Source organism: Neurospora crassa, linkage group I, assembly GCF_000182925.2.
Source record: "Neurospora crassa OR74A linkage group I, whole genome shotgun sequence".
Lineage (NCBI taxonomy): Eukaryota > Fungi > Ascomycota > Sordariomycetes > Sordariales > Sordariaceae > Neurospora > Neurospora crassa.
In genome coordinates, this window is record NC_026501.1 from 2,403,700 (window position 1) to 2,419,503 (window position 15,804).

Sequence of the window (15,804 nt, forward strand, 5' to 3'; positions counted from 1 at the left end):
TCCTCCTTCTCAACAATGCAATCAGGGCAATCCCTTTCCCAAGGTCTCCTAAGAACCCAGATCTTTCCTTGAGGGCCCCATCCGAAGTGGCATTCGTCCGAGAAACGGATTCGCCGCCATGCTTCAGGAGTTGGATACTTTCTAAGCATATCTCTCGCCCATTGTAACTGCTTCTTTTTGAGATCAGGGGAGAGATATTGCTTCTCGCAAACAATGCATCTTCGGAAATCCACGGACTTTAGCGCTCTTTGAATTGTACTCCGGGAAACGGCATATGGTAGATCAATACCAGCTGCATCAAGGAGCCCTTCATATGGAATAGTCCGGCCGTCGAATCCATTTTTCTCAAGGAAATCGATAAGGATAGTAATATACCCTTCCGAAAGCTTCTTCTTTCTTCCCCTAGTTTCTACATATACTAAATAAAAGGTCCTTTCCCCTCCTAGAATATTGGCTTCTCGAAGAACCTTATATCCCGTGGTTTTGCTAACCCCGAATTTCCGGAAAATATCATTGTTAGAGTAGTAAAGAGGATCTTTGATATTGATAGCAGCAATGATACCAACTTTCTTAGGCGTTGAAAGATGATGAGGCATTTTGGAAGTGATGCATTGAAAGAATGAGCTTAGATCTTTTCCCAATACTAATCGCTATATAAATCGGATTCAAATTCATAAAGAAAATGGCATTTGGAAGTGATGATGCAAAGTGGTGATGTTCGCCAAGGCTGCAGCAACAGGGGGTAAAACCGGTTTAGCGGTGCGCATAAATTTGACTTGAACGAGCCATTATACACTCAAACCCTAACCCTGACTATCATCTTCTTTCTAGTGTAAGCTGGGCTCGACTGGTCAGCAGGGCCAACAACCTGGAAAAGGTGCAGGTTGGGCGCTGACGAAGTTTCGATACAATGGTGGAAGGTTCGGGACAGTCACCCGGACATAACAGATTTACACCAAGTTTCTGTGCATTTCGGTTAGTCGTTCATGGAATTGTGACTCGCTGCGCCACTTCTAGGCAATAAGTAACCCGTCATGGGTCTAGGCGGCAGCCGGCAAGGTCGATATGATGTCCATCATGCCCGCCCCAGGTCCTCCAGCTAAGATCCATTACATATCCACCCAGAAGCTGCTGCTGTACTACAACACCGTCATCAGCGGATCAATCACATCCGCCCGGCGCCCTCTTATAAGCTCACAGCCGTCCACTTACATCACCTAGAAACGACCTTTCTCATCCGTCCATCTCTTTCGCCCAGTCCAGTGACATCTCGCTCGCCTCACAGTTTTTGATTAAACATCGCGACAACAGTTCGAGAGAGTATCATCACCAAAACAATGTCGGGACCCAAGTACACGCCTGCTCCGCAGGAGGACCCCGATGCCCACCTTTACTACCCGCAGCCTCCTCCGTCGTACCAAGCAACTGCCGAGAGCAGCGCAGCCAACGCCGTCCTTGGTGATCAGGCTCGCCTTTTCTCTGGTGCTCCGCGCAGCAGTCAGGACGATGATCACGATATTCCCGATGACTTCAAGGTACGGGAAACCATACTACCGAATAGTACCAAAACAGGATGTAATTAAACCCTGCAACTAACACAACCCCAACAACAATTACAGTTCGGTGGTTCCGTCGCCGAAGCCACGGTTGAAATTCGTCACCAATTTATCCGCAAGGTCTATACCATTCTGACGGTCCAGCTCATCGCCACGGGCGCCGTGAGTGCGCTCAGCTTCCTCAGCGATGGCTATAGGAACTGGATCCAGTCTCATCCCGCCATGATTTGGGTTTCTGTACGTTCCGTCGCTTCACCCTACAGGATCCCCCGTTTCGTTCCCTTGCTACTTTACAATGGTTCTATTATGTTTCTCCCCACCGGCAAATCACAGTTACTAATCAATTATCTTGCTCACAGTTCGCCGGCGCCCTCGTCTTCATGCTCCTAACCTTCTGGAAGCGTCAATCCTACCCCACTAACTTGTTGTTCCTCTCCGGCTTCACGCTGTTGGAAGCCTACACGATCTCCGTGTGCGTCTCCTTCTTTGATTCGACCACAGTGCTACTCGCAGTCGTTATCACTGCCGGCATCTTCGTCTTCCTCACAGCTTTCGCCTGCCAAACCAAGTACGACTTCACCTCCTGGATGCCGTACCTCGGCGGCGCCCTTTGGGGTTTGATTATCACGGGCTTTATCTACGCCTTTCTGCCGCACACAAGCACCTCGGAGCTGGTGTATGGTGGTGTCGCCGCGCTGGTGTTTTCGGGGTACATTCTGGTTGATACCCAGCTGGTAATGCGCAAGTATCATGTGGAGGAGGAGATTGCGGCAGCGATTAGTTTGTATCTGGATATCCTGAATCTGTTTCTGGCTATCTTGAGAATCTTGAACAGCCAGTCGGACAACTAGGAAGAAAACGGGTACGAGACGGATTCAAGCTGATGGGTTTGTGGACATTTCAGTGGGAAGGGTTGTAAACGGATGGTTATGGGAAATGGGATCACATGCGGGGATAGGGCTCTTTGGATTTCGGTTTTCGATTGATTGCGCTTCAAATTGGTCTCTACCTGGTAAAATGGGTTTGCAACTGTATGGTTAGCTTCAAGGCTCGAAATGTTGGACCAAAAAGCAACACAAACCAAGAACGGGAATGACTTTCCTCTTTATATCGTCTATGGAATTATATAAAAAAAAAGCACAGCGTTTCCGACCTAATATAATATTATCACTCCCAACATCTCTTACCCGCGCAACATCATCTGCGGCTTTCAAGTGTCGTAGCAACAAAAGCACGTAGCCATGAACTTGGTAAAATGCAACTCTGACAAAATCAACAACTTTTAAGTGTTAGCATCTCTATGTGGTAGGAGTACACACACGCTCATCACTAGCTCAATGTTATATATATGATCCGAGACAAGTGAAGTGCATTTAATTTAGTTGATATCTGCATTAGAAGTCCAATAGTAGAAGTTGGAAAATTCGGGGTGGTGCCACAGGTCTTGGACAAAACCTAAGGCCTCTAGAATAATCAAGACAAGTCATACGGTAATAATCGTTTCCCGTCAATACGTCCCCAGGCCTTCTTCTTGTCCCGAGCAGTCTGTTTCGGTACTTCTTGCTGCGTCGACGGCAGGCAAGCTGAGCATACCAGTTCCACTGACTAATCGACACGAAACCTCTGCGGTGAAGACATGCTCCTATGCCGCAATGCGGGTATCCCCGTCAATTTGATGAGGCTGCACTGAATACCGACCCGATTGAATGCCCTTGTCGAGACTGAACCCCTCACCGTGTTGTCGTCGTCACCATCGTATGTCTTCTTTGGAGCCATCATCTCCAGTAAAAAAAAAAGTCGCAAAATAGCGGGGAATATTTTATCAAACAACGAACAACACAAAAGAACCAACGCCTGCGTATAATGACCCGGTCGCCCTGTGGGGTATTGAAGCTGTTCATGTGGATGTAAACAGAGACGACAGATTAGGTATGTGTGTGCTAGTGTCGTTGGTGCTTAGTTTCCATCTGGGGAACCGTTAATTTCCTGATGGCTGTGGCTGGTAGTGGGTGTCCCTGCTTGGGCAGCAGCCGCCGCTTCGCGTTGCATGCGGGCTTCGATCTCACGAAGCTGAGATTCGCGGGCGAGGAGCTCCTGGCGCTTCTCGTTGATCTCGCGTTGGACCTTAACCTCAATCTCACGAAGCTTCTCCTCCTCACGACGCAGCTGCTCCTCCTTGAGTCGGACGGATTGGGATGCGAGATCCTCAGGGTTCATTGAGGAGTCACTATATCAACGTTAGTACTCTACTCCGCTACGTGGTTGCAATCGGAAGCTTCAGGGTAACACTTACACTCCAGCACCACCCTCAACGCTCTTGCTGAGCTTCTCGGTACGGTAGTTTTCGTATAGGAAATCGTGGGTGATCTCCTTCAGATCGGCGAGATGCGAGTGCAACAAGGCCGAACGGATAGCCAAGAAGTCGGAATGGCGCGGGTTGTCGACCTCAACAACACCCCATGGGTATTGGCGAGCGCGGACCTTGCGTCCTCCAATCTCGATGATATCTTCCGAGCCGACAATAGCGAACGGCATGAGACCCCTGAGTTCGGCGTTCTCCTCTACGGTATCCTCATCATCCTCCTCGATATCGTAAGGGAAGTTGTAGACGGGGATACGGTAATGCTCGATATCCTCCATCACTAGCTTCTTGGACTCGGCAAGCTCAGCTGGGGTGAGCGTATCAGCGCGGCCGATCACGGGAATGACGTTGACTCGGGGCGCAAGGCGCTTCATAAGCTCGATGTCCAGCTCACGGAGACTTATAGCACATGTTAGTTGCGATTCAAGATGTGTCAGGATGTGTAACAGAGGAAGTGAAACCTACCCATGGCCGGTCGGGGTGATGAAGTAGAGCATGGCGTGGACACGGTTGTCCCTGAAGCGGGGGTTACGCTTGATGCGCGACTCCTCCGCAAGAATGTCATCGTACTGCCTTTCGAGATAGCCAACAATCTCGGAGAAGCTGGCTTCATTGTCGATCTGGTCACCGAAGCCGGGGGTGTCGACGATGGTAAGGGCGATACGCGTCCCTTCCTCGTCCAGCTCAAGCTCTGTAGTATAGATAGTTAGACAACCGCCACTCGCACCGTAGGATCCTCGACTCGAGTGCGAAGCATACCAACTGTGATGGGCTTGATCTTGACGCCTTCCTCAACGTGGGCGGTCGCGGGATCATCGGAGTCCTTGTGAGTGAGAACCTCTTTGCCGCAGAGGGTGTTGACAAAGGTGGTACGGCCTGGGAGATAATGCAATGGTTAATCCTTGATCAGGGCACGACGGGATAGACTCGTTGGGGGTTGGAAGGACTCACCAGTTCCTGAGGCGCCACAGACCATCAGGCAGAACTGGATACCCTTCTTGACGTTCTTCTTGCGGCGCATCATCTTCTGCCGGGAGGAGATGGTGTTAGTGAACATGACGTGCAACCGAATAGCTTATTTGGGTAGCAATTGGCAGTGTTGTAGGTCGAGGACACGAAGATGGAGTGCCAGGACGGTGAGAGAACGACGAGAACGAGACAAGCAAACAAACAAAACATACGGCAGGCAGAGACATGGTGACAGCTGGCGGTTGGCGCCTTTAATTTCTCGACAACGGGTCCGTACCAACAAACAACAAAAGGGTAATAAGGGGAGTGTCTACCTCAGAGGATTGACTGGGGAAGAATAGTGGTGGTATGGTTGATGGGATTGGCTATCCAGTCACCAAAAATGCGGCGACCGAGAGATGTCTTGGAGATGGAGACGGGGTCGGGTAGAGGTGAGGTAGTGTTGGCCGTGTGAGAGCGAGGTATCGAGGTCGTGGGGAGGTCGTGGAGTGGGCGTTCGGATTGGAAAAGGAGAAGATGGCAAGTGCAATTTCACAAAATGTTGCGGTGTTACTGCAATGGACTGGACTGGGCTGCTTTGCCCAGAGTGGACGTGGGCGTGAACGCTGCCACACAGTGACAGGGCGGGACGGGATGATGGGGACCGGCCAGGACCACCTGTGCACCTCCGGGCAGAGCAGTGGCCAATGACCTGATGGGCGTGGCAGGGAGGGGACGGGAGGGGAGCGACAGCCCAGAGGCAGCGCGCTGGCTCGGTCTCTCACAGTGCCCTGAAGAGGGCTGCAACTATTCCAATTAACCTCTAGAGGTACGCTTCCTACCTAGGTATACAGTAGTAGCGATCCCAGCTGTTTGGGAGGAACCTCCTGTGCTTCCTTGCTTTGCCCAGAGCACGGATCCCATCCTCATCACGGGCTAGAATAAACACACTGTGGAGACAAACGGGACCAGGAAACCTCATATCGCAGGGCGGAAGTGGAAGTGGACGCTTGAGGAACGGCAACCTCCAGATGCGTCTGGATAGAATACTGAAGAGATGGACATGAAAAGCCTCCAGTAGCTCAAGTCCACTTCAGTGTTCGATGTCGTGGACTACCTAACAAGTACAAACACTGCTTCACACAACCAATCTACCGAGCACAGCTCATTCGACTCGTCACGGACGTCTTAACCTGAAGCTGCAATCAGATGGGAATTGGCAAGACCTGTCCCAATCCGCAATTAACAACAGCTCCATGGCAATCAGGGGGTCATTTGCTAAGCTCCTGACGCTTGACTAATTCTGGAAAAGCGTGTAACCCCAACCCCAGGCTGTCTTGCAGACCCCTCCCGGCGATTCGAGCTTCTGAGAGTGGGCAACTGGGGGTGCAGCTATGCCGTATGGGCAAGCAAGCGCATTGCCAGCTGTCAGCCATTTAATGTACATAGTACATACATGCATTAGGTGTCGCTCAAGTCTCTGCTGTCATGCTGTCGGGCATGCTTCTCGTCTTCATCATCAGGTTGATGTCGTGTTGGATGTGCTTCGATCCCGTCGATCCATCACCGGGGCTTGCTCAGTCCAGCTCATCGCGAGAGATCCAGGCGTCGTCCCCAACTCCCGGGGCGTAGAGGTACTTGTCATCGGCGCGGGGCAGGCGGGAACTTCCTCTTGCGATCCATCCCTCACTTGCAACCAGACTCCAGAGCTTCCTCCAGTCAACGTCCTGCGCATTACCAACATTCCACTTGGTAACCGAGCCGCCATGCGAGGCTCTCCTTGTCGGCCCGCCCCTGCTGAATCCCGTCATTGTTGTTTTCTGATCTCATTGTCTCTCTCTTAAAGAGCCTCCAGGATAGGTCTCGTCAGGCCTGAACAAAGCCATAGGTACACAATTCTCGCTCGATCACGAACGTTGTGTGGAGAAACCATACGGCTCTGGTATATCTGGATTGCTCCATACCCTTGATATTCCCGCAACTTCGACATACTGTTGTGTGCAGAGTGTCGAATGGACGTGGCGTAGTTGGGCCGCCTGCTTTGAGAGCTTTAATCAATCGATTGTGACTGCTGGGCGCATGCAGGTACTATCTTACATTATATCATCCACATTATACATGTCGACGGACTAACGACATCGTCGCAATTGCCTGGTATACGACACCTGCCCTATCTCGTCCACTTACAACCTCCCATACTTATCAAGCTCCTACGTATATTAGTGTCTCCCAGCGATTTTTCAGCAAGCTTATCCCTTCATCTCACTGCCGAGCTACCACTCTGTATCATTTCGAACCCCCTCTTATCAGATTGATCATCGAACCATTCATGGCCGCGTTGGATCTGACCACCTCCGCGGCCCGAACCTCCACATCCGCTCTCTATCTTCGGAAAGGACGTCCAGGCTGAGCGAGCATAGGACATTCAGTGTGCCAACCACACTCTGTCAGCAGGTAAAGACTCAGCAGCAGCTTCACGCCATTGGTCACCGTTTTAGATTGTGTACTTGTAGTACCATCTAGGTACCTTTCCTCGTCGAGTCATCCCTCCAGGAGCTTCTACACAGCGAGGTTCCAGGGTGGTGATATACTTGAGTTCGGCTCACAGCCTGAACAACCTTCCCCATTATCAACACATCCATTCTCCGCTCGACTTGTTGGCTTGCGCCAGCCCGTAGAGGTAGTGATGGACACTAGAAGGATCCTCGAACACCCGGTACTCGCACCCGTGCTGTCGGTTACCTTCAACCATGATAACAGCTGCTTTGCCGTCGGTTTAGACCATGGTTTCCGCAGTAAGCCTTGAGAAAGCCTTGTTGTTTGCCAGTTTGATGTTATCCATATGAAACAAACACTGATGGCATATGTTCATCTAGTTTATGAGTCGGGATCATGCGTTCTACGAACCTCTCGCGGTAAGTCGAGACAAAACCGCGTACTGTCACTTCAGCAATAAAGCAACTTACTGATGGTATGTCCTCGTACAGACTTCGGTGCTGGTATCGGCATGGTCCAGATGCTTGGTCGCACAAACATTCTTGGACTAGTTGGTGGTGGACGGCAGACAAAGTTGAGCCGAAACAAGGCAAGTCATGTCAACTTTCATTCTTCTCCAAGCTGTGCGATATGGTCAATGATATACTAAAACTGCTACATTATAGCTCGTTCTATGGGACGACAAAAGTAAGAAACAAGTAGGCGTCATCAGCGCCTCGTCATTGGTTCGAGGGGCTAAGATGTCCAGCAAGCGAATCGTTCTGGTTTTGATGGACCGAGTGCAAGTCTACCAAACGGCCAAACCCCACCCGCTGCTTTCCACATATGAAACGACCGATAACCCTCTAGGCCTGTGCTGTCTCTCCTCGGATCGCATTGCCTTTCCAGGCAGGGCGATCGGCCACGTCCAGCTCGTTGAGGTTGAGACCGGCAATGTCAGCATCATAACCGCGCACACGTCGGCGCTGCGAGCGATGGCCTTGAGCCAGGATGGCGAGTTGCTGGCTACGGCGAGCGAGATGGTAAGGTTTTCAGGGATTGGAACATCACATTGATACAAGAGGGCTTGCTAATACTAGCGCGCTAGGGAACCATCATCCGCGTCTACGCAACATCCAACTGTGCTCGACTATACGAGCTGCGCCGCGGTATCGACAAAGCCATCATCTTCTCCATCGGCTTCAGTCCCTCTGGCAAGTATCTGGCCTGCACCTCCGACAAATCGACACTCCACGTTTTCGACGTGACTCGCCCCGGCGGCACAAGACCGATTACTAGCAACGGCGGCACTGCCTATGCCGCCGGCGAACCTTCAGTCACGGGCAACAACCGCCCTTCTAGCCCTTACTCCGTCGCATCAAGCAGTGGCGGCGGTGGTGGTGTCATGGTCAATAGCAACAATGGCGGGTCAGACATGGCCGCTGACGATGGGCAAGGTCGCTGGGGCTTCCTCTCCAAACTCCCTCTCATGCCGCGTATCTTCTCAGACCCATACTCCTTTGCTTCCGCCAAGTTCGAGATGGCTGACGAGCCCGTGTCCAACGGCAGCCGCGAGCCGCTCACGCGTGATGGGGGCCTAGCCATCATCGGGGGCCCGCTCAAGGGCAATCTGGGCTGGATCAGCGAGACGGAGATGGTGGTCATTGGAGCTGGGAGAGACCCCAAGTGGGAGAAGTTTGCGATCCAGGAGGGCGGGCAGCAGGATGGGTATCAGGGTGGAGGACGCCGGCTGGTCAGGGTTGGGTGGAAAAGATATGGTGGGGAGACGCCTTAGTTGGACGAACGGTTGGGGGATTGGACACTTGTACCGGCGTTGAAGGGAGGTGATGATGGATCTGATGATTCCGTTTACAAGTAGCATTGTCTGGGGGTTTATGAAGGAATCAGAGGAGGTGTGTGTGCAACGATATCCACGCAGGGTCTGGGTCTGCAGTATTACACTGTTTGGTTCATCCGTTGTATATGGGGGTGTCTGAACAGTAATAGCGTTTTCAGATTGTAGCACTTTATAACAAGACGTAAGATTGTACATCGTCACGAGCATATTGAGGCATTAGATTAGGGAAGCGAGTACAAATACTCCAGATACGAACATCTTCAATATATTTGTGCTACTCCGTTAACGAGAACTACAACCCAAGCAAAAGTCATTGACGGTACTTGCTAGAATCTATCCTCACAAGAAGAGAAGCTTGTCCTAGACATGCAATACACAGCAGGTTGTACTCACCGAGTCATCCCAATTGTGAATGATTATTTGGGGGTAAACATGAAGCGTACTTTAGGCGACCAAGCATAAGTACCTAGTTATATGTTTAACCTCTCGACGTCGGCCATGGGCTCCTGCTCCTACTTCTGCCGCTCTTGCGTTCGCTCCTGTGACCCAAATCGCGGTGGCGACGGCGCTCACGGTCATCTGTAAGATCGCGTTCACGGTCATGTCTTTCGCTGTTGTGTCTGTCCCTATCCGTGCCTCTTTCCTTGTCCAGGTCCCGGCCCCGGTCCCGATATCTCTCCTGATCTCTCCTATGTCGGTCTTTGTCCCTGGCGAAATCTCGCCGCGATTGCCTATCGTCGTAATTTGCGTCCTGCATCTCCACGTCGTCCGCATCATCGCGTCTTCTTCTTTGTTGTTTGGCAGGGGAGGTTTCTTCTTTTTCGGACCTTGGCCTTTTCCTGTCGGGATGACGATCACGAGAACGAGGACGGTCATCACGACTCCGGGTACGGTCATCGTGGTTGCGGTCGCGGCCTCTGATGTCGCTGTCGACGTCCTCAACTCTCCTCGGAGACCGATGTGATCGATGTTGATGGCGACCACCCCGCTCCCTGTCCCGGTCCTTGTCTCCGTGTTCGTGCCTGTGTCTCCAACTAGACTTGTGCCTCTCCTTCTCCTCCCTCTTCTTCTCCCTTGTCAGCGCCTCCTCCACCTCTTTCTTCTTTTCCTCAATCAAAAACTCTTTCATAGGATCATCATCGTCATGATTTTCCAGCAGCAACTGCAGCTCCTTTTCCTCCTTCAACAGCGGCCTCCTCGGCTTTGTGTCATCCTCCTCTTCGTCTCCAGTATCATCCACCTCACTCGCCAACCCCCTTTCCCTTCTCTCCTTCCTCACCATATCCTCCCATCCAATCCTCCCCTCCTCCGGATCCTCATCATCCCTGATCTTGTATCTGGCATGGTCGACCCTGATCAGTCTCCCGCCAATCTCCGCTCCGCCCAAATTGTCGACGGCCAAATCTGTGCTGCGCTGGTCCTCGTATTTCAACCAGCCGAAACCCTTGGACTTGCCAGTTTCCTTGTCGCGCACTAGTTTGAGGAAGACGGGCTCGCCAAATTGGCTGAAGATGGTGATCACATCGCCCTCCGACAAGTCGTAGGGTAAGCCGCCAAAGTAGACAAAGGCGGTGTCGCGGTAGTCAACGTGCCAAGAGGCTTCGGGCGGGATGCCGGCTTCGATTTCGCGCTTGTTGAGGGCTTGGATGGCGCGGATTTGGTTCATCGTAGGGGTTTAGCAGGGGTTTCTCCGCTGCTTCTTGTGGGTTTCTTCCACCTCCTTTGCGTCGGGGTCAATCGGGAAAGATTAGGATAGTCGTGCGGATAATGGCAATGGTTGTGCAGTTATTTGATCATTGAGAGTTTACGGTATAATTTTTTCTGGTGTGGCGCCCGTGTGCGCTGGGGTGACACGCCTAATTAGAGGAATCACGACTTTCTGTTGAGAATTGGCGTTGGTGATGGTTGCGATGACGACGTTGGTCAAAGATGCCAAGAGCTGTAAGAAATCTGGACCATGCACTTACGCGCTCAAGATTCACCGCGCTCAGAAAGGTGGACGAAGTGGCGCCTGACAAGGGTTAGGACTGCTGTGCCAAGCGCGTGTGGATCGCGGTACACTACAGAAAAGGGGCTCTACACTACATTACTTAGGTAGGTAGGTAGGTACCTAAGTAGTTGTACATTGCAAGTGGTGAGGGGCAACTTCAGGGAAACAACAACGACGTTGCGCTTGTGGTGCGTGTGGGACATCATGATTGTTACATTTATGATGATTGATGTCTTGATTAGTTGCTCTTACGATTGTAATGGTGCTCACTGGTACTGGTTACTAAGTTTTGTGTGTTTTGCTGGTTTGTGCAATACATGAAGACTCCCTGGCTGACACCCTGGGTCTGGGTATTCAGGGTATTTTAGGGGACGAAGGGTAGCCCAGAAAAGTCTAAATTAACCTCAAGCCCCCCATGTGAGACACGGATACATGTAGAGCTAATTACCTTCGACGAAACCTCATGCCAGTTCTCCCCGGATGAATACCCTCCTGTTGAAAGTTGGCTCACAGGATACAGTTAGTTAGTAAAGATAGGGGTTGGAGATTTGGCATTGCCTAGGCTGATCCTTGACCGCTTTGTTCAACTCTCACCCTACACTAGGATTTTGACAACTCACTGCAACAGAATCGTTTGGTGCAAATTGCGAGGTCGCCATCCAGGTTTTCATGATCATCGCTGACAACAGGTTTCAAGTTCGCGTCCGCAGCAGACATCATCTGATAGAGACTACCTTACTTGCCAATGGCATCAATGCTTCATTTTTTCTTCTTCTTCTTCCCAATAAATTACGGGCGAAGACTGACGTTGGATGAAGAGAATTTACACATACCTACAGCACGGCAGCAACGTCCATCTTGCCGTCGTACCATGGAGCTGTCCGGTGGCACATGTGTGGGATGGGATGCGAAGGTGCAGGCAAGCCGCCAGCAGGCACTGCAGTCTGCAGCAGCCAGCCAGCATTGATGTGAGGTGGAGGAAAAGGAGGGGCGGGAAACATCCATGCAGTCAACCTCAATGGCTGTGATTGTTTGCAAGAAGGAAAGGATGAAGAGTTTCCCATTGAAGACATTTTGAAGGCAATTCTGCTCTTCATGACCTTCAACGACATCCTATCACGAGCCTCTATCTCATGCCAGGCCAAAAAGGGAGGTCCATGCTTCCCCGCCATTGGGTTTCTGTGGGCTTGGCAGGGTGTTGCTGTCTGTGCATCGATGCTGCAAAAAACGGGAGCTCTGATAGCTCGGTCCAATCACAATCCAAATCAATCCAACCTAACATGTTCGTCCCAAAAGTTGCCAAGAGAGCTTCCCCTTTTGAATTCAAAAAAAAAGTTCCCCCAGACAAGCGACAAGGACGTGCCCAACAGACCCTCGCCTGCCATCCGGGCCACCGCTTCCCCTCCCCCCTCCCCCACCGCCTTGGGCCACTGGTGGATCGCCTTGTCTCCTCCCACCTGGCTTGGGTTAACATCTGGCCAAAATCCAAAAAGTGTTCAAAACACATCCGCCCAAGCAAACGCCAGTCATCGTGCGTTGAAAGGTGGTGTCTTCGCGGTGTTCATTGCCGCTTTTAGAGTTGTAGCATTGCCAAAAGAGACTACGAACGCCTAGCCCCCCCCTCTCTCTGCTCCCCCTCCCCTCTTCGGTGACAGACGAGGCGACCCTGTTCCCGTCCCTCGTTTCATGTGCGCAGTCTTCTTTTTCTTCCTCTTCCCTCTTTAAAATCGCCAAACATTGGGTGATTCGTATTGTTAAGGTTGACCTTCCTTGATCCACACCACGCCTAGCCCAGCCCTCCTCCTCGGGGCTCGTCCTGCTCTCATCTAGCTGTCCATACCTTCTTCCTTCACCATCCTTCCTCGCGCTGTCCCAACTTTTTTCCTCCTGTTCACATTCGCTATATCACCAGACACGCTGGCGGCGACAAGAGTGTCTCTTTGTAGTTGCTTGTATCGCATTCGCTATCTCACTGTGCAACACAGCGCATAGTTATTCGACAAAACAGGGAATCCCCTCCTCCGCCCGCATCTCTGGATCCAGTTCTGTTCCTCTGGTCGCCCACCCTGCGAACTCGATCACTCGACTGAGTGCTTCCCCGACCTGCGCTGTATTCGTCACCAAGAATCCCGTCGAATCTGCTCCGTTGTTGAGCTTCTGAAAGCTGCGTCCAGCTCCACTGCCGCCTCCGCTTTCAGGCTTCATCAGTCCACTGCTCTTCAGTTGTTTACCCGGCAGCGAACCAATTGGCGCGCCGTCGCCAGCTCCCAGCTTGATCATGGGCGATTCCCATACCCAAAGCTCCAGCAATGGCCCCGACTCACGAATGAGGCGGAATACCGCGACATCCTCCGTTCCCTCCTCCGGAATTACCAGCAGCAGCAGCGCAGCTCTCCCACCTCAGCGGAGGACTGTCAAACGCGAGAAGTCTGGCAACCCCAAGAATATGAATGGTCCCCTCTACATGCAGCGCAACGAAAACATCGTTCTTGTTCGTCGCGTCAAGAGGAAGGGAGAGGGCCCTCTGAAACAGCTGACGCGCTGGTTCGTTGAGAATCAGATCGGTATGTGAACATTTCCCTAGAGGAACAAAGACACTCTAGTCAGGACGCAAAACACTAACTTCTCTCCCATGCAGGCTTCGCTTTCAACCTCCTTGCCCTCCTCTTCCTCGCCCATGGATGTATGCCTCGCGCCCGCTCCCATACCGGAAAGTACTTCACGCTCTCGTACTACAACCCAACGACCGGACAATACGGCCTCGGCAAGGATGACGGCTTCCTCATCTTCTTCTGCATCATTCTCTTTACCGGCCTCCGCGCCGCCACGCTGGAATACTTGTTCGCGCCGTACGCAAAGTCCAAGGGCATTTCCAAGAGGAAGGACATCACCAGGTTTAGCGAACAGGCTTGGCTCCTGATCTACTACAGCGTCTTCTGGACTCTCGGTCTCGTATGTTTTCTTTCTCCTTGCCATGCCATGGTGCCAGCCACTCGGTCGCCTCGTTGCCGCCCGCCGTTTCTTTCCGGGGCGATCCGGGTGAACACATAAGTTTGGGGACTGACAAGCCATGGTTTTTTTCTTATATAGTACATCTATTGGCAATCACCGCACTTCTTCAACCTCCGAGAGCTCTGGACGAACTGGCCCAACCGCGAGCTCACCGGGATTATGAAGGGATACATGCTTGCCCAGCTTGCCTTCTGGCTGCAGCAAATCTTGGTCATCAACATTGAGGAGCGCAGAAAGGACCATTGGCAGATGTTTACGCATCACATCATCACCATCTGCCTCATCTACGCCTCTTACAGATACGGCCACACCCGCGTGGGCAACCTTATCCTTGTCCTGATGGACGTTGTAGATTTGTTCCTTCCGGTAGGTCTACTTGCTCTTTACCACCAATACCGCACATCCCAAATACTCACATCGTTCCCCATTTCCAGCTCGCCAAGTGCCTCAAATACCTCGGCCACTCCAGCGCCTGCGACTTCATGTTCGTAGTCTTCATGGTTTCCTGGTTCGTCGCCCGCCATGTTTTGTATCTGACGGTCTGCTACTCCGTCTACGCTCATACGACCTCCATCATTCCGTACGGCTGCTTCTCTGGTACTCCCGGAAACCTGAAGGGTCCCTTCCAGCCGCCCGCTGACAAAGGCGCTCTCTACCTGCTCGAGCCGCTCTGGAACCCCGACGGACTGGTGTGCTATGATGACACGGTCAAGTGGACCTTCCTCTCGATGCTGCTCTTCTTGCAGGCGTTGACCATCATGTGGTTTTCACTCATCATCCGCGTGGCTCTACGCGTGCTCAGGGGCGAAGGAGCTGATGATACGCGCAGTGATGACGAAGGTTGTGAAGATGTTGATGCAGAGGATGACGAGGATGAAACTGAGTTTGTTTACGAGGAGGCTCAAGCGCTGGCGGAGGAGGTTGGTGTTGATGAGCTTGACCTCAAGAACTGGGCGGAGAGAAGACGTGCCGGTCACGGCGTCGGCGGAGTGACTGCCACCGGCGTGAGTCTGCCTGGTCATAGTGATCGGAAGGAACTGCTCGGACGGATTGGGTGTGAGAAGCAGGTTGAGTAAAGAGGCTCCGCGTATAAACAAGATAGGATATGGTACATGTCGATGTCACCGTAGTCGTCGTGTCATCCTCGTCGTCGGACGTTCCTAGATGAACGTCCGGGTAGTGGAGTGGCCGACTTCATTCTCTCCTGGTCGCTACGCATCGGATAAGGGAAGGACAGACCCTTGTTGGAAGCACGAGAAGAAAGAAAGGGTTCTCTTTATCCATATGTACTACAATTACCTGAAAAGAACCTAAGCGCCTACCTAAAAAAGCTTCTTTGTTTTCTTTTTCTTTTTCTCTTTTGTTTTGGGACCATAGAACGGGCACCTTTGGGCAGTTGGGCAATCGGGATAAGAAGAGGATTGAAATGAAATGGTTACTTTATGATATAATTGATGGTTCGGGCCTATGGGACTATGAGATGAGGAAAGGGAAAAAGAGAAAAAAGGTTCGAGGGCAACTTTATAGAGCAGAGTAGGATGCGGGCAGGCGTTCAGGGTCGAAGTGAAACATGTTCATGAAGAATCATCCCTTGCGAATCATT

General features: G+C 51.8%; 6 protein-coding genes across 7 annotated transcripts; 3 read left to right on the forward strand and 3 right to left on the reverse strand.

Annotated features, from left to right (window-relative positions):
* Positions 1-902: 902 nt before the first annotated feature.
* On the forward strand, positions 903-2,732 carry NCU02463 (bax Inhibitor family protein). Its single transcript, XM_959964.3, has 3 exons — positions 903-1,535; positions 1,620-1,793; positions 1,916-2,732. The coding sequence occupies exons 1-3, from the start codon at positions 1,338-1,340 to the stop codon at positions 2,405-2,407; spliced, it is 864 nt and encodes a 287-aa protein (XP_965057.1). The 5' UTR covers positions 903-1,337; the 3' UTR covers positions 2,408-2,732.
* A 97-nt stretch (positions 2,733-2,829) lies between these two features.
* Positions 2,830-5,486, reverse strand: NCU02464 (neuronal-specific septin-3). Its single transcript, XM_959965.3, has 6 exons — positions 5,100-5,486; positions 4,870-4,945; positions 4,678-4,794; positions 4,384-4,609; positions 3,850-4,317; positions 2,830-3,783 (listed from the first exon to the last, which is right to left on the reverse strand). The coding sequence occupies exons 1-6, from the start codon at positions 5,112-5,114 to the stop codon at positions 3,513-3,515; spliced, it is 1,173 nt and encodes a 390-aa protein (XP_965058.2). The 5' UTR covers positions 5,115-5,486; the 3' UTR covers positions 2,830-3,512.
* Positions 5,487-6,443: 957 nt separating this feature from the next.
* Positions 6,444-6,677, reverse strand: NCU02465 (hypothetical protein; the record flags this gene model as incomplete). The annotated part of the gene is made up of 1 exon (XM_959966.1): positions 6,444-6,677. The coding sequence occupies one exon, from the start codon at positions 6,675-6,677 to the stop codon at positions 6,444-6,446; it is 234 nt and encodes a 77-aa protein (XP_965059.1).
* NCU02466 lies at positions 6,503-9,480 on the forward strand. 2 transcript variants are annotated; one of them, XM_011394650.1, is made up of 7 exons: positions 6,503-7,020; positions 7,090-7,661; positions 7,743-7,781; positions 7,854-7,951; positions 8,028-8,060; positions 8,115-8,384; positions 8,450-9,480. In XM_011394650.1, exons 2-7 carry the CDS (start codon positions 7,553-7,555, stop codon positions 9,134-9,136), a joined length of 1,236 nt encoding a protein of 411 aa, XP_011392952.1. In that variant the 5' UTR covers positions 6,503-7,020; positions 7,090-7,552; the 3' UTR covers positions 9,137-9,480. The 2 variants fall into 2 exon arrangements, with proteins under 2 accessions (XP_011392952.1, XP_011392953.1); XM_011394651.1 differs by having other exon boundaries at positions 8,028-8,384.
* Positions 9,441-11,152, reverse strand: NCU02467 (U2 snRNP component IST3). Its single transcript, XM_959968.2, has one exon. The coding sequence runs from the start codon at positions 10,863-10,865 to the stop codon at positions 9,678-9,680; it is 1,188 nt and encodes a 395-aa protein (XP_965061.1). The 5' UTR covers positions 10,866-11,152; the 3' UTR covers positions 9,441-9,677.
* A 1,660-nt stretch (positions 11,153-12,812) lies between these two features.
* Positions 12,813-15,802, forward strand: NCU02468 (longevity-assurance protein). The gene is made up of 4 exons (XM_959969.2): positions 12,813-13,753; positions 13,828-14,141; positions 14,280-14,567; positions 14,636-15,802. The coding sequence occupies exons 1-4, from the start codon at positions 13,468-13,470 to the stop codon at positions 15,275-15,277; spliced, it is 1,530 nt and encodes a 509-aa protein (XP_965062.1). The 5' UTR covers positions 12,813-13,467; the 3' UTR covers positions 15,278-15,802.
* The last annotated feature ends 2 nt before the right edge of the window (positions 15,803-15,804 follow it).

Bases quoted from the DNA above. Each gene is read 5' to 3' on its own strand.
- NCU02463 (XM_959964.3), top strand. From the start codon at position 1,338: ATGTCGGGACCCAAGTACACGCCTGCTCCGCAGGAGGACCCCGATGCC. The intron at 1,536-1,619 runs GTACGGGAAACC...CAACAATTACAG, and splicing joins ATATTCCCGATGACTTCAAG to TTCGGTGGTTCCGTCGCCGA. The intron at 1,794-1,915 runs GTACGTTCCGTC...TCTTGCTCACAG, and splicing joins CCGCCATGATTTGGGTTTCT to TTCGCCGGCGCCCTCGTCTT.
- NCU02464 (XM_959965.3), bottom strand. The intron at 4,610-4,677 runs GTATGCTTCGCA...TCTATACTACAG, and splicing joins GATCAAGCCCATCACAGTTG to AGCTTGAGCTGGACGAGGAA. The intron at 4,318-4,383 runs GTAGGTTTCACT...ATGTGCTATAAG, and splicing joins ATCACCCCGACCGGCCATGG to TCTCCGTGAGCTGGACATCG.
- NCU02466 (XM_011394651.1), top strand. From the start codon at position 7,553: ATGGACACTAGAAGGATCCTCGAACACCCGGTACTCGCACCCGTGCTG. The intron at 7,662-7,742 runs GTAAGCCTTGAG...ATGTTCATCTAG, and splicing joins TTTAGACCATGGTTTCCGCA to TTTATGAGTCGGGATCATGC. The intron at 7,952-8,027 runs GCAAGTCATGTC...GCTACATTATAG, and splicing joins CAAAGTTGAGCCGAAACAAG to CTCGTTCTATGGGACGACAA.
- NCU02467 (XM_959968.2), bottom strand. From the start codon at position 10,865: ATGAACCAAATCCGCGCCATCCAAGCCCTCAACAAGCGCGAAATCGAA.
- NCU02468 (XM_959969.2), top strand. From the start codon at position 13,468: ATGGGCGATTCCCATACCCAAAGCTCCAGCAATGGCCCCGACTCACGA. The intron at 13,754-13,827 runs GTATGTGAACAT...TCTCCCATGCAG, and splicing joins GTTCGTTGAGAATCAGATCG to GCTTCGCTTTCAACCTCCTT. The intron at 14,568-14,635 runs GTAGGTCTACTT...CCCCATTTCCAG, and splicing joins TTGTAGATTTGTTCCTTCCG to CTCGCCAAGTGCCTCAAATA.